The 16,617-nt window shown below is 49.1% G+C and overlaps 1 protein-coding gene across 1 annotated transcript in view; it reads right to left on the bottom strand.

Annotated features, from left to right (window-relative positions):
• RBM20 (RNA binding motif protein 20) overlaps window positions 1-16,617 on the bottom strand; it is a 198,305-nt gene that overhangs the window by 11,623 nt on the left and 170,065 nt on the right. The window contains exons 8-12 of the mRNA XM_058543972.1: window positions 14,360-14,439; window positions 11,882-12,548; window positions 5,713-5,817; window positions 3,919-4,579; window positions 2,215-2,349 (exon numbers count right to left, since the gene is read on the bottom strand). Coding sequence (XP_058399955.1) covers window positions 2,215-2,349; window positions 3,919-4,579; window positions 5,713-5,817; window positions 11,882-12,548; window positions 14,360-14,439 — 1,648 coding nt within the window. The remainder of the gene's footprint in view (window positions 1-2,214; window positions 2,350-3,918; window positions 4,580-5,712; window positions 5,818-11,881; window positions 12,549-14,359; window positions 14,440-16,617) is intronic.

Below are 16,617 nucleotides of genomic sequence, written 5' to 3'. Positions count from 1 at the left end.
GAGATAATAGTGCCATGGCAGATGATAAAAATAAAAGCTTAACTATTACAGCATTTTGGTAATGGAAAAAAATTTGAAAATATCCTAAAAGTTCACCAGTAGAGGAACGGATCAGTAATTTATGGTACATCTTTTAAGATGGAATATTTGCAGTGGTTAAGAAGAACGCATTCTCTATGTACTGACATGAAGAGATCTCTAAGATCCACCGTTAAGTTAAAAAAGCAAATTGCAGAACAGTATGTGTATAGCGTGATCCTGCTTTTGTGGGAGAAAAACTATCCGTGGGTATGAAAGTGCTACCTCTGGAGTTCGGGAGAGATGGAAGGGAAGCGATACATTGAATATTTACTTTATATGGTTCTTATTTTTTAAATTTGTTATAATAGTCTCACACATTTTGCAACGAAAAACAATAACAAAAAGACAAATTATAAGGTAGCAGAATTTATTCTTAATTTTTGCTTGTGTGTGTCATACAGATTCTAAGCTCTTGGATGACAAGAGACTTGTGTTACATTTCTCGATTCCCCCAGAGTGCCTTGCACAGTGCCACACCATCCAGCAAGTGTTGCTGACTGAATGAATGCATGAAGAATGCACGAATAAACCGTCTGGCACCTTTTTCCTGAAAGGCAACCTTTGCAACTGTTTTCCAGGGTTAAAACACCCAGGGCCATGATGCAGTCATCTTAGTTCATTTTAAGGTCAGTAGTTCCTTTTTTAGTTTTTGTCTTGGGGCATGCTGGATGCTATGCAGCAAATTTATCCCTTAAAAAAAACGAAGTTTGCTCTTCAAATCTGACTCTCTGAAAATGGTACACTTGGGGGACAGAAACAGTAAGAAATTTTTTAAAGGAGATGAAAAGAAAGAGAAACTTGATGGAAAGGATGAGCCTCCATACTGACTAGCCCCTCTTTGAATGAGCAGACATTGGGTCACTGGTCATCACATAACCCATGCTTCTCCGAGCTTCCTTGTCACATCTTCCCAAGAGACGCCTTCCAAGCTCTCTCTGAGCAGCTGCTACTACTCCTTTGTCTCATTGTTTTCCAACCTTTCAGAGTCAATGTAAAGACCCAGAGATGATGTGGGCTGGAGTGGGAGTCACTGGGTTAGCGATGCTGTCAGAAGTTCCCAGGGAAATTTCTTAAAGTACCTTCACTCCCTTCCCTGAGACTCTAGTTAATTCTCCTTTTTGAAAATGTGTCCTAGGTGATTCTATTATTAAGCTCTCTCGCTGCCCCGCCCCACCCCATTGAAAAATCACTGATCTGGAACAATTCTATATTACAGGTGAAGAAACTAAGGCTCAGGTACCCCCAACCCATGCCTCCCCGTGAGGCCTCCGCGTTTGCACATTCCCTGCCTGAGGCCCCAGCCATCCCCCTCTCAACGCCCCCAGCCAGCTGCTCCTCTGGACAGGGCCCTGATCCCCATGCTGCCTCTGGCTGGGCTGCCTTCCCTGCCAGATGAGTTCTGACAGTACCTCCCACTCCCAAGGCCTCCAAGAAAAGTATTTTTACATCTTTCTCTCTCTCTCTCTCTCTCTCTCTCTCTCTTTCAGTTGACTTATTCATAAAGGACTTGTAGTGACTAGAAAAAACAAAAAACATTCTGGGTATGACGTGTCTGAGGACATGCAGTCACCTAGTAAGTGGAACAGGAAGACAGGGACCCAGGTCTCTGTCTGTTTAGTGCTCCCTCTATCAACTATATAGGGTCTGCCCCAGATGCAGCCTATTCAGCATCATTGCCTCAGAGAAGCTGGTCCCTCAAAGAGAAAAAAACGTTGTGTTGTTTGAGGAGGAGCTGGGGCACGGAGGGCAGGAAAGACAGTAGAAGAAGAGGGTCATTTCTCTCTTCTTCCATTGACTTGGTGGCGGTCACTAGGCCTCTGCTTCTTCCCTGCCTGAAGAAGGGCTGTGTGGTCAGGAATAACTCAGTCCCTGATGGGAAGACACATCTCGCTTAGCTCTGGCTCCCAGGGCAGTGCTGCACAAGGCCTGGCCCCGTGAGGCATCTGGTCTACTACGGGAGACTGAAATTGCAAGAAACTGTAAAGCAGCAGCTTGCAAATCTAGGTTACTGCCTCAGACATTAAAAACAACAACAAAACAACAACAAGCCCTCTCAAGCTCTTAGACGTTACTGCAGAACAATCACTTCCTGGAGGAGGTGACTTCTCTGGAAGGACCGTGTATTTCACCTACCTAGAGGAATGCTCAGTTCACTGAACACATCCTCTGGTTCCCAGGAAGGCAGAGAAAGGGGCTGCTTCAGTTCCACTTCAGGGTACTCCGGTGACCTCACGTCCAGAGATTTCATTTCCATATATCTGGAGCTTTCTAGAAAACATGAGCCAAGGCAAAGACTAATGAAACCCAACACGCCCAAAGAATCCCTGCAATTCTGTTCCCTGTGCTGTGGGATCGGGAATGGTCCCTTGGACTGCTTAATAACATGAGACCAGGGCGAGGACTGCTAATTAGAACCAAAGTGCTATAATCAAGAGCTTTTGATGCCAAAAGAATGCCACACACAAGAAAACCTGGCAAATCTTTGCATTGGTCCCGGGGTGGAGGGGGATGGGCTGCTGAGGCCTTTGCTGGAGATGATCCACCCTTATGCTCCCCAACTCAGTATCACTCCATGTCTGCAGGCAGCAGAAGTATCGAAGGGCAAAAATTGTGCTGATGTTCACAGCAGCACTGAGGCTGGCAGAAAAGACAATGCCACTCTCACCCCAAGCTCGTCGAGCAGTGTTGTTAAATATGAACTCCAAACACTGGGTAGGCTAATAAGCCATTAACACTAGTGCATGTTGAGACTTATCCCACAAAATAAAAGGGGTTCAACCAGAGCATGGTGAACATTTCACTCCTCCTTTATTCTTGCCTTCTCTAGACACAGCCCAGGCCTCAGCGTTTCTCTAGCAATAAAAAGGCAGCTCGTGGCAGTTTCCATGGACACGCACATCCACGCAGGTGAAAAGAGCTCAGGTCAGCTTGACACAGAGGACAGCCCAAGCCTCCAGCTCACCTGCCAGCTCATGCCAGTCCCAGAGCACTGGGCTGAAACGTTAATTTTTAAGCCTTTCCTCTATAGTTTTTGCCTCCGACTCTTGTCCCTCTTACTTCAATCTCTGGAATGCTGCAGTTTTGTGTGAAATGAATCTCTAGTAATTTTCACTGGGAGAACATTGAGGGCTACTCACCCTCCCTCCCCCCATAGTCCTTGATGGATCTTATTTCCCACTTGGCAGAGAAGGCAGGGCTTAGCCTATTTTAGACTCTGTCTTTCATGATGTCATAGTGCCAGGCACAGACACTACATCACCTCCAATGGAGGCGGAGGAGTGCCCAGGACAAGTCTGTTGCACTGTCAGACCCTGGAGAAAAATGGGTCTGAGGGAGTAAGAAGGGGAACAGGCCGTACCCCTTAGTGAGTCCCTCATTCTTCCCTCTGCCCACTCCTTTCTCAGCCTCCCACACTCCGGCCCCCTTGCTCAGGCCTCACAGAAATAACAGCCTGGGTGGTCCTCTGTTATGCAGGCACAAGAGGCTGCTTAGTGATCCCCAGGAACCAAGGAACCAAAGCTCCTTTGGCTAATAACTCAAAACTTTTGCTAATTTTAGTTGTCAGAGTCCATTTGGGCTCCTGCAAATTCAGAGAAGTCTGTCTTATCTGAGTTTGCTTCTCAGAAAACGTGTGGTTTCCTATCTGATTTTCTTTACACCATTTGCCTAAAAACTCTAACAGTATAACCAGGCTTCTAGAAGCTTGCTTCTGCACCAGTTTTAATGCTGGTTGAAACCTGACTTATGTTCGTTCCAGCCTCAACATGTCCACACGCTTCTCTAAGTGAGCAGTGGTCTGATCAACCCAACCGCACAGGAGAAAAGGGAGGTAGTTACCCTGGGTCGACACTCCTTGGCAAGCCTGGCTTTGGAGGTCGGTTTCGGTGGGGGGGCTGGCTTTCTCCTCCAGGGGGCTGCCTTCACGAGCCCCATCTTCGGGGGTCCCTCTGGCCTTGCAGTCATCGAGAAGTGGGCTAGGCTGCCGGGCCCTCTCCTCTGCTGGCTTGGGGGAAGACATTTGCTGGAGTGTGGGGGCCAGATGAACATCTGAGCTCTCTGCTCCCTTTGCCTGCTTCTCGTAGCAACCTGAACCCTCCAGCGAGAAGCCTGTCTCGCATTCAGCTGGCTTCCGCTCAGCATCCAGATTTAGGCCAGGCATTTCCACGTCCATGTCACTGGGACAGCTCATGGAGGCAGAAGGAAGTTCTTTGGGTGACTTGAGGCTGATTTCTGTAGCCCCATTACCCATGGTCTTAACTTCCTCCTGGGAGAAATCCTTGGCTAAGTCCAGGTGTAAGGCGGTCGTCAGGCAGGGACACATTTCTGAGCAGATTTTGTCCTTCTGGTCAATGGGTTCAATTTCTTCCAGCTCTGGGATGTCCGGTTCCATGATAAAATCTTCTTCCTCCCCCACCTCGTCCACTGTAACCAGCTCCTCCATGTTCGTGGGGTACCAGCTCTCCCCGTCGGCCTCACTTCCACTCTCCCAATCTTGCTCCTGAACCAAAATGCAGAATGAAGGTCAGAGGGTGGCTGAGGAGCGGGTCTTTGTATCCAACCAGCGGGCACAAACCTTGACCACAGGACCCCTCAAACCAGAAAGATCCTGCACATTCTTACTTCCACCTGGCAACATTTACTGGGTAATTAGGAGCTGTAAACCACTCAAGTCCCACATCACTAGGATTCAGCCCTAGGATGAGGCTCGAAACAGCACAGGATTTGGAATAAGCCCTCAATTCTTAATCCATCTTGTTTAAAGTGGCACAAAGAATTTCAACCCCTGGTACATTAGAGGTGCTCAATACATAGTTTTTGAATGAAGGAATGATTGTTATAAATTCTAAATAAATCATTCTGCTGGAGCTATTTCCTTGCATGTGGGGCATCACTAAACGTAGCCGTAGCAAGTCCCCCACAAAATTCCCCATGCACCCTCTCCCAGCAAGGGTGCAGCTTCCTTAGCCATGGCTCACACTTGGCCCCTGCTGGAACTTTCCCCTCGTGTCCCCAGCAGCCCACAGACCAGCAGTCTGATTTAGGAGATTGGCTTCCCTGCCAGAGATACCCATCTCTCCACTTCTCCTGACCGGAAAGGCACCAAGCTGGCCACGTTCCAAGGACATTTCTTTTTGCTGAGGAAGCCCCAGCACTGTAACTGGGTTTTTCATTTTAATTAAGTAAAATAATCTTTACAAGCATAGTAGATGTCTTGTTAATCCCAGGGTCTGGGCCTGCTGAGGTCAGGGCCCCAATTTGACCACTTAAAGCCCCTGCTCCTCCCCCACCTCCTCCCAAGGGACCTGCCTATTTTGGGAGCCTGGCTCTGAAGCCCGAGTTTTTTTGGGCGCATGTTTTCTCTTATGAGCACAGCCAAGTTGCTGGAGAGTGTGGCAGAGCCCAGGCATGTAGTAAAGATCTCCTCAATAAAGACTGTGCAAAGATCCCAGGCCAAGCCACTCCTCCAAGAAGAGCTGGGAGGATGGCCTCATTCAGGGAACCACTGGTGGGGTCTCGGGCACATCCCACGCAGCGGGGCTTCACCAGGCAGGACGGGGACTCCTGTGACTCAGTCCCCAACAGCTGTCATGCAGACGTGGCTACACTGCCGGCATTTAGGACAAACTTTACCTTCTTTGTCCTTGTGTTTTCTGGGTCAGAGGACTCTGTGTCTTTCTCCTGCCTGCCCGCTGATGGGGGGCTTTCTTCCATGCCCTCCTGTTCCTCTTTTCCAGCCTTACGAAAGGAAGAACAGAACAAACCCAATCAACGTGAGCAGTGGGGAAGAGGGAGCACCAAGAGAAAAAGAATGATAAAGAGCTCAGCTAAGAGTTGTCGGCTGTGTTGCTCACACAACATTTCCTTTATCCTCACAAAACCCCTCGGAAGCAGGTGCTATTGTCACCTTCATTTTACACATGAGGAAACTGAGGCTCAGAGAGGTTAAGTAAGTTGCTCAAGATCACACAGACAAATGGAGGCACAGAAATGTCTTAACGGCTAGCCTGATGTCTTTAGAGGGGCAGAAATCCCTGGCAACTGGGTACTGTTTGCAGCTGCGAAACTTATAGACAGTGGGGATAAGTAAAAGACCCAAGGGTGAACTGACAGAGTCAACAACCGTCATGGTGACATCTCACCAACAGATCTCTCGTGGCCATAAAGAATCACATCCAGGCCCCTTATGGGTAGGAAGAGGGTTGTCATTCAATCAGGGCCCCCCTCACTTCTCTTTTGCCCTTCTCTGCTGTGGAGCTATGGCCCAAACCAGCAATCCCTTCCCTTCTTCATGCTCCTATTCCCTCCCTCAAATCAAGTCCCTCATCACAGTGCTCATGTCTGGGAAATTGAACAATAGAAAGCAGGTGTCTGGTGTGAGAATTAGGGCCTCTGAACAGCCTTTAAAACAGAGGTCAGCAAACTGTAGTCTTCTAGCCAAATCTGACCCAGGGCGTCTTGTTGCACAGTCTGTGAACTAACAATGCTTTTCACATTTTTAAATAATCGCATTTTAAATGCTTACATAAGTACCTTCACAATATCCTCAATTTTGCCTCTTGGCCCAGGTAGCCTAAAATATTTACTATCTGGCACTTTGTAGAAAAAGTTTGCCAACCCCTGTTTTCGAAGTTTTTGGAGGATATTCTCCCGTGACTTAAACTTTGGCCACCAAACCAATGACTATTCCTGGGCTCCCTCAGGGGCAAGCTGCATTTTCTCAACATTTTTGGCTGAGGTTGGTGTAAAGTAAACAACTCCAGTTCTGATTTCTTACAACAGACACACCCCTCCTGAGCTGACAGAGCCAGCTGGACCAGCAGCGCAGGGCTGGCTGGTTTAACCAGTTATTACCAGACAGGGAAAGACAGCTCAAATCCTCAAGTCCTTGCTCTCTCCAGGGTTTGGAGCGGAAGATTCCACCGAAAGCTTTGCTCTAGTCTTCTGAGCTAACCTAAGTGCAAAGCAGCTCCAAATGCTTTTTTAGCCATCAGAACCCATAGCTTGTGCTAACGGGGGACCACTTTTCTTTATTTTTATCTCCCTGAATAAATTATCCATGGCCCTCCCTTGTCAAAATAAATAATCCTTACCCTTCCCAAGCAGTTCCTCCAGCCACACTCCTAGGTCAACACAGTAAAGGGACCTCGTCCAGTTCAAGCTGGGAGAGGCAGGGACAGCCTGGCCCGGCCGGAGCCCCCACCAGACGGACCCCTGCTCTTCCTCCCTGCAGGCAAAGGAAACAGAGCAGCACCTTTCAGTGCACCCCTTGCCCTGGGAACACTTCCAGGACAGAGCGGCAGCTTAAGGGGAACAGATAAGTGCAACTAGTGCACCTGGCTGCCCACACCAGCTCATGGACCAAGACATTAGAGGTCCCAACTGTTGCAAGCAGGGCTCTGCCACCACAGGGCCAGGGCTACTGCTAAACCACATCCTAACTGGTCTCCCACTTCTGCTCTGTAGCCTCGTCCCAAGTCTATTCTTCCTAAGGCAATCAAGAATGATCGCTCTAGGGGCCGGCCCGGTGGTGTAGCGGTTAAGTTCCCGCGCCCCGTTTCGGTAGCCGGGGGTTCGCAGGTTCGGATTCCTGGCATGGACCGACGCACTGCTTGTCAGGCCATGCTGTGGCGGTGTCCCATATACAGTAGAGGAAAATGGGCATGGATATTAGCCCAAGGCCAATCTCCCTCAGCAAAAAGAGGAGGATTGGCAACGGATGTTAGCTCAGGGCTAATCTTTCTCACAAAAAAAAGAATGAGCACTCCAAAATGCAAAAACTGTCATATCCTTGCTGCATCTTCTTGCTTAAACATTTGCTTCCTCTTGCACTTAGGATAAAGACAAAACTCTTTAACCTGCCTACAAGGCCCTGCATGATGTGGCCCCTGTTGACAAATCAGCCTCGCCTCCCACCATTCTAACCCTGGCTCTCTCTGTTCCAGCAACATTGGTCTCTAGCCACAGGGCCTTTGCACATACTGTTCCCTCTGCTTGCCTTTCTTTTCACTCAGTAAATACCCACCATTCTGTCAAATCTCAATAGCTGAAATCTCTCATTTCAACTTTCACTCACAACTGCAGCCCCAGTGCTAGGTGCTCTATGGATGCTGGTCAATAAAAGAATGGAGACTGGTAGGAGCGGGTGGAGTGAATAACAAGTTCGCACCTGCCTCCCGCCATGCTTGAGTCTGTGTCTGGGCTCTGAACTGAGCACAAGGGGTTTTTCCATTTCATCCTCCTATGGACTGTTTATACTGGGGACTGCATTCTGGGGATCCCTGGGCTCCATTTGGCCCACAGACATGTTTTGGTCTATACAGTTTCTAAAACATGATAAATTTCAACCAGATATCTGGACTTTGGCTTTGCTCTAAGAAATGGGAGATCTAATTGCACAGGGCATGCATTCCGGAAAGCCAGCCATACAATGGCGCTGAGCAGTGGCTGGCCGCCCCCAACATATACGCACCTCCTCCTCAGTCTGCCATGTCCCATCTCTCCACCTTGGCTTCACTCATACTATCTGGTCTGTGTCACCTGCCTGGCTTCCCTTCTCTAGGCATTAATCCCCCTTCCAGTAAGGTGGACGAGTGCTTCTTTCCGATGTTCTCCCTATTCAGTGACGATTTCTTTCCTTCTTCCTGTGGTCTTGTGATCAGGGTTGGATCTCATGTACAGACTTTGCCACCCACAAACACTGAGCAGCACACACGCTGGCTTCTCCAGCACAGGCACTTCCTCCAGAGATCTCAGAGTGTTTCTAACGAGCACAAGCTTGTTGAAGTCCTACAACAGTCTTGTGATCACACCCATTTTACAAACAAGAACACTGAGGCAGAGAAAAACAGGGTGTGACCTGGTACTCAGAAGCCAGGACTTTGCCTCCAGAGTCTGGGTTCAGTCATTCATTCCTTCAACAGATACTTACTGAACGCCCACTCTGTGCCAAGCCCTAATCTAGCACAGCAGACAAAAATTTCTGCCCTTGTGGAGGTTACATTTGGGGAGTACAGAAGGGGGAGGATAGACACTAAATAAAATAAATCAAGATGTCAGGGGAGAGGTTAGAAGGAGATAGGTGCTACAGAGAAAAGGAAGCAGGAAGGAAGAGAAGTGGGTTGGGATGTTGTGACTTTATGTAGTGGCCAGGAGTAAATTTGTGGAGAATGTGACGATGAGTAATGACGACGACGACAAAGGAGGTGAGGAGGGAGCCACGTGGACTTCGGCGGGAGGGGCTCCTAGGCAGGGGAGAGCGTGTAGAGGCCCTGCGGTGAGAGGTGCATGGTAAATTAGAAGAAAGCCTGCCGCCTGCAACCCTGAGTTCCGTCACTGCCTGTTATCTGACTCCCAAGGCAGCCGTGTGTGGATCTGTGTTCTTCTCAAGATCGTGATATAGAATTTGAGATCACTGAGGGAAACTCTTTGTTCTGCTGATATTCCACCAAATGTTGGGCTGCCTGGCTCCAAACCCACAGACAATCTGTTGGTGCCCCCAGTAAGTCCCTACCGACCCCACTCTAGGGCTATTAGAGGCAGAACCAACTAGAGGGACAGCATTGTGGGAAACCCATGGGGCTTTCTGGGAATCCTTTTTTGCATTGGGGCTCTTGGGATGACCCATAGTGTGCGTCACCTTAAATGGGAAGTATTGTGCAAACCAATGCAGGCAGGGTGCGTACCACAGTGGGAGAAGTGAGTTACCAAAGAAGAGTCTTGAAGGCGGGTCGGAGTGCGAAGGGACAGCTCCACCCCTTTGCCATGGAGACAGAGGGTCCCAGACCGGCAGTGTGTGTGTGAGGTCCAGGCTTGAGCCCCTGCCCACTCTTGCTCTCAGCCCCTCTGAGTCACTGACCCTCACCAGCCCCTTGGAAACCTCCAAGCATATATATTCTTCTTAAAAACACCCACTGGTTCACAGGGCCTCGGGATCCATTTCAAGTCTAGTTCAAGCACACGAGCTCCTTCATGAGCCCACCCTACCCACTTCCTTAATCTCTTCTCCTGAGCTTCCCCCTGCTAGGCCAGCCAGGGAAAATTGTGGCAGACTTTGAGAAGGGCAAAAAAGATTCCTGGGTGTCCTTTCGATGGAATGCTGGGCAGTTGTCCAGCACCCTTCCGGGGTATCTGATTCTATAAGAGTCTGTACTGTAACTTGAACCGAGCTATTGTACAACTCTGTAAATTGCAGAAAACTAATAGTAGTGCAAATGATTCTTGTTCATAGAGATGCAAAGGAATTTCATCTGGTGGAGATGCAACTGATTCCCCCTTCCCTGTGGAAGAGGCCAGTTTCACATCTATTAGCAAACCCATTTCAGCATTCCTGATTGCCTCTGTGTGTCACCTGCTCTTTGGAGGCCCCTTTGAACTGGCTTTTACATCTTACTGGTTCTCTCATTCATTAATGAGTTAAATAACATCTTTGACATGTATTCATTTTATGTTTGCACAAGACCATGACTTTACTTTCCAAAAACATTATCTTTTGATATGCCCTAAAGATGCAGCCACGTGAAGCATCTCCAGGTTCTTTAAAACAGTCTTTCTCACTTTTGCCCTTGCTGCTTCCCAAAGTGCTTTCTTCCCCACTTTCAATGCCCGGCTCAAACGTCACCTCCTCTGGGAAGCCTTCCTCCTCTCCCAGTGCAGAGTTCACTGCCCACAGAGCAGCTCATCCACTGCTCGACCCCAGCACGGGCCCCACTGTGTGTACATCACGTTTGTAGGTCTGCTTCCACCGCTAGACCTTGGTCTCAGCCATAACATGGACTATGTCCTGTTCACCTGGGGACCTGTGCATTGGCCCTCCACCAATGCATGAAGGACTGAATGCAGAAGTAGTGCCCAAAAGTGTGGCACTTAGTCTTCATGGTGTTGAGAATTGGGCTCCTTATTTGGACTTAGTCATTGTCACCAACTTCTGGGTCAGACTAGAAGATATACATGTAGGATTTTTAACATTGGGTTCTTTATGCAGGTCCTCCCGCCCCCCATCTCACTCCCACTTACATGTAGATGGTTCTGGCAAGAAGGAAGTGGAGGCCAAGTTAGAATATAGACCCGGTACCCAGAGTCCTCCTGGTGACCCACTGTGTGAACTGAAGTCATGCAGCAGGTTATAGGCCTTTTCAGACGCTCAGATGAAAGGTGCTAGCCAACTGCCGAGCATTTTTATTACAGCGGAAGTGAAACGCTATGGACAGTGTCTAGAGAAACACACCACACCCCGGGCACCCAGTATAATCTAGTGGGTGGTGGCTGCTTCTCCTTTACCGCCTGTCATGGAAGCCCCAGGATTGGTGGATGCTTTTGGCAGAAGAGAGGATGGAGTGGACCAAAGATCTAATCTCCCTTGGCAGAGTGTGTGGGTGCCAACACCTCAGGGCCACTCCACCCTGGACAAACAGGACCAGAGGGCCTTTCCATCATGTCCCTCCCTAACTTCTGGCATGGGCAGCAGGGTGCTGTGGGATTTGGAGCCAGATCACCAGGTATAATTCCAGCTCTGCCGCTTCCTGACTGTGTGTCTTTGGGCAACTAACTTAAGCTCTCTGTGCCTCAGTTTCCTCACCCACGGTAATAATGTTATTATTACTATTATTACCTCACAGAGTTGCTGTGAGGATTATATGACTACATGACTTGATTGAGATAAAGTGTTTACCACTGTGCCTGGCACAGAGTAAACATCCAAAAAGTGTTTCACTCCTTTCAGAAATGTTCATCGTCATTATATTAATATCATTCTCCTTTGGGACCTGCCTCTCCTTACCTGGGGAAGAAATGGCATCATTACCTCACTCTCTGCCGTTCTGTTTTCTCTTCTGTCATCAGCTCCTTCTTGGTCTCTCTCGGGTCTCTTGGTTCTGTTTTTCTCACTCTGCTTACACTTGGCGCTCTCGGGCGCCCTAACCTTCAGCTCCAGCCCGTCCTCCTTGCCCGCGTCGTCGGGGTGGGGGTGTCTGCTTTCCCGCAGCCTGGCCTCGTCTTTTCTCCTGGACCTGCCGGGGGCGTCCTGCTGCTGTTTTAGATACTTCTCCGCCTTGCCTTTGGGCTCCTTCCGGTGGTAGCCGTCTTCTCGGCTTTTGTAGCCCAGCGCCGAGTGGAGCGGGCTGGGGGACCCAGACCTCGGGTGCTTTTCTCGGTGGCCCCTCCCTCCTTCCAGTCGCTCGTCTACCTCGGCTTTGTCTAGTGGCCGGGGGTAGTGTTTGCGATCGTGTGCCCACGTGTCCGTCCTGTCCCTCTTGTCCTCCCCGTTCTCCCTCCAGGGGCCCGGGTCTCGCTCCTCCTCCCTCCTGGCGTAGGGAGAGTGCTCCCACGAGTCCCGGCCGCTGCCCCAGTCGGCCCGGGAGGGGCCCGGAGGGCTGTGCGAAGAGCTGCAGGAGGTGAAGCTCGGAGTGTGGGACCTCGGGGACAGCGACCGGCTCACCGGACTGCGAGACCGCGGCCTTTCTGGGCCGTATCTGTGAGGGAGCAAACGAGCAGCTTTTAGAATCTGCCCTACCTCCTACCCCTCCCGCCCCTATAGCCAGCTATACCCGGTCTCTCACACAGACCCACTGTGCACATAACCCCATCCGGCCCTACACTCTTCACCACAACTGTACAGACCGCACAGAGAGTGGCACAGGAGAAAGGTTTTCCTCCCTCCTAGCTTCTAGGAGGAGGGATTTTTCCTAAGCACAGTCCTGGCCACTCTGCGCATTTACTCATTCTGCTCCTGGGAACTGGGATGAAGAATTGGACCCGTTTGGCTCAGTCCCATCTCTCTTCCTCTTGGAAGTAAGCTACACTCAGGAAGCAGGCGACTCTCCTCCTGAGGGTGTTTGGGGTGAGGGTTGTGAATGAAGCTGTCCTGGTCCAGCCTGGGGGCAAGGCGGCCTAACCCTGGGGTTCAGCTAGCCAGCCTCTTGGCCACAAGACTGAAGCCACTCCTCTGCTTGGCCTCTATAGAACAAAGGCGACTTCTTGGCCTCCATTTTTTCTTGTTTATTTTCCATCTCCATTTGTTCCAATCCTGGGCACGGTAGAGGGGGGAGGGCAGGCTCAGAGATTCCAAAAACTGAAGAACTAGGAAAGCATTTTACGGTTGGAAGGGACCTGAGAGCTCTGACCTGCTGGTGTTTCAGATAAAGAAACTGAAACCAGAAAAGGACCCTGATTTGCCTAAGGTTCAGAGTAAGGCTTCCTAGTCCCCCCCACAAACACACACACACACACACACACACACACACACACACTCTGCCACAGAACTGCAGCTAGCAGTTTGGCTTTACATATGTCTTTAAAAAACCCAAATAACCACTTTAAAAAAAAAAAAACCAAACAACTAAACACAAAAATCTCAAACCCAAGCGGCTGCATACAAAGATGCACATGCACACACACGTATTACATATACATATACACTCTGAAGGTTGTTTGGTTACTAAGCAGATCAACTGAATCATTCCAGATATTCTAAAAGGATGGGCAATTTTCATTTGGTTCCCAAATATAGGAAAACCATACAGCCCTCACTGACCAGGGGACACCCAGATGTGGCTCACTAGGACCAGGCTGCCTTGACCGTCACTGGGGAAACAGCCTGGGCTCAGCCCTCTACAATGAGGTTAGAGCGCCATCTGTGGCAGCCCTGGGTAAGAACCACAGAATGTTCTGGCCAGGTGCCCGCTGCTGCTCTTTTCCACCTTGGCTTTCTCCACAGGGACTGTCTTTGAAGGGCAGCGACAGTGGTAAACTTGAAGCCCCAGCTTGGCATGGTCACAATTTCAGTTGGAAGTAATGAGTTGGAAAACTGAATGCATTCAATGTTCAGAGTAAGTGACTCGTCAAGTAATTGTTTTTTGGGGGGCCATCTACATTCCTGTTCCTACAACTACATTCAGCTCATGAAAACTCAAGAGCTGGCTCTAAACAGAACACATACACACATACACACTCACACACATACTTTCAGGCTGTTTCAGTAGAGTGTAGACTTGCTCCAAAGGGCCAAACATCAATAGACCCCTTCCTATCCTCCTTTCGACCAAAGAGGAGCCACTGGGAAGCCTAGCATCTTGCATTTTCCTGAGGTTTAACCTGAGCAGCACTTCTAGACCAGACTGATGTGTTCCGTTGGGCACATGGCAAGGTAGGGCCCAGAAAGGCTGATGGACAGGGCAGGGGCAAGGGCAGGGCACAGTGTGACTCAAATACCCGTAAGAATGAGAAACAGGAGAGGGTTCCAACTGCTCAGAATCTGCCCTGAGACCTAAGGCTTGGGCCTCACCTGTCTGCTTCCCGGAACATGTCCCTCTCCCTCTGGGAATGGATGTCCTGGATGATGGCAGCCACGGTTTTCCCAGGTTTCTAGGCAAAGTCAGAGAGGTCACCATCAGACCAAAAATGGCCTTGCAAACACCAAAGGAAAGTAGCTGGGACTTGGGTTCATTTCCCAGTCCACCAAAGGGGAAAAAGTGCCTTTTTAGGGGAAGAAAAAGTTTAACCCAGGGAATGAGGAACGTGAGCATGATGCTGAATGGTGGTGGGGCCGAGTGGTCCACGGGACATGGCGTCCATTGAGCTGGGGAAGGAAGGAGCCTGGTGCTCACCATCCACGTGCTGTGAAAAAGCAGCATTTGTTAATACCCGCCTTCCATCCCTCCCGAATAAAACGAAATATCAGAAAGAACAGAAAGAAGGGAAAGAAGGAAGGAGGAAGGAAGGCATTATAACTTGGAAAGAGAGTTGACGAGCACTGAATACAGCGTCCACATTTTACACATGTAGAAATTGAGGCCCAGAGAGCCTTAGGCAGACTTCTGCCCTACACAACTCCAGTCACCAGCCACACTATTCTATGTAGATGGTGACGCCTGGAGTGGGGCTGGGTTAAGGAACACATTCTAGGTCATAGAGATCATTAGAGAATCAGGACTTGACAATAGGCATTTTAACTCCAAGATCCTTTCCATGCTCCGTGATCCCTTCAACACCTTACTCCAGCGTGTTCCTCCATAGGGGTCATTTGTTCTCAGTGGAAATCTGTTTGGTGGACAGCATAGGTTGTGAGCCATGTTTCACAGCTAAGGATGCCAGGCATTCAAATGCTCTGCCCTTTCCAGAAGTCACTATATAGTGGTTGTGCCAGGACAGGACCAACTCCAGCCCCCAAATCCCAACCAAAGCTCTTTCCTAAACCCAGAATGGACAAACAATATAAAATAAATGATTAAAAAAAGAAATTCTTGAGCACAAAAGAAATAGTGGAAGCATATTTGAAAAGACTACACAGAATGCATCCATGCAATTAAAATGTATGGAGAGCCAGCCCTGCTGGCCTAGTGGTTAAGTTTCAGCGCGCTCCAGTTGGGTGGCCCAGGTTCAGTTCCTGGGAATGGAACCATATCACCCGTCTGTCAGCTGCCATGCTGTAGCAGCAGCTCACGTAGAAGAAATAAAAGGACTTACAACTAGAATATACAACTATGTACTGTGGCTTTGGGGTGGAAAGAAAAAAAAAGAGAGGGAGGAAGATTGGCAACAGATGTTAGCTCAGGGCGAGTCTTTCCCAGCAAAAAAAAAAAAATTATTTAAAGTATATGGAGCAGGGTGGATTTTATGGTATTTGACTTAAATCTCAATAAAGCCAACATTAAAGAAAAAAAAGAACTCAAAATCCTCAGTCTGTAATGTCAGCTTCTGACAAAGAGTTTTATTAAGTTTTTTAAAAGAGTTTTGTTAAGTTTTATTTAACTAATCAACTGTTCTTTTTATTCTCAATGTTTTTTCTATGTAGTTTACAAAGAATGAGGGAATCTTAGATTTATATGAATGTCAGGTGTCGTCATATATCTCATTTCACAGATGGGAAAACCAGGGCCAGAGCTAGGAAGTGAGCCATGGGGTCTGGCCAGGACTAGAATTCTATGGGTCCTCTCAGTGCATGGCTGCTCATCAGTGTCACTGTTGAGATTGAGGGTTGTGCTGGGAAAACACGGAGTAAAGGAGAGAATGAAGGAGGAGCTGCCTGTGGTTTCAGGGCGAGAGGTCAGGGCTAGGACTCAGGAAAGGGATATAAAATATTCACACCAGGGAGGGATCTCTTGTCAGCTTGAAATGCAAAAGGAAAGAACATCAAAGAGAAGGCAGTGACCCGTCCCCTGTGGTCATGAAGTAGCAGGTCAGGAAGTCAGTAAACCCCTGTGCAAGGAGAGGCCCAGCCCTTAGCACTGGTCAGGATATCCACCCGAAAGGGGGCCTCACAGTTTTGGCAAATGGTCCTTTCCATCTGATTGTAGCTGTCAAGGTTGACCTTCTAGAGTGTATGCAAGTGCCACCCACAAGTAGCCAGATCACCCTGGCCCTGCACTGTCATCTCGCTCCTCAGCTGCTTAAACTGGACCATGAGCAGAGACCCAAGGCCAAGCCAGGAAAGAAGCTGGGGCCGCCCAGGATGCCTCCTTCCACCCTACCCGTGACCACCTGTCCTTCCGCCAGGGTTGTTTGTCACTACCCGGGGGTAGAACGAGAAGGTTCACCTGGAGG

The sequence above is a fragment of the Diceros bicornis genome, chromosome 6, assembly GCF_020826845.1.
Source record: "Diceros bicornis minor isolate mBicDic1 chromosome 6, mDicBic1.mat.cur, whole genome shotgun sequence".
Classification (NCBI taxonomy): Eukaryota; Metazoa; Chordata; class Mammalia; order Perissodactyla; family Rhinocerotidae; genus Diceros; species Diceros bicornis.
The sequence above is the reverse complement of the archived record's forward strand: the minus strand, read 5'-3'. Positions and strand labels throughout refer to the sequence as shown.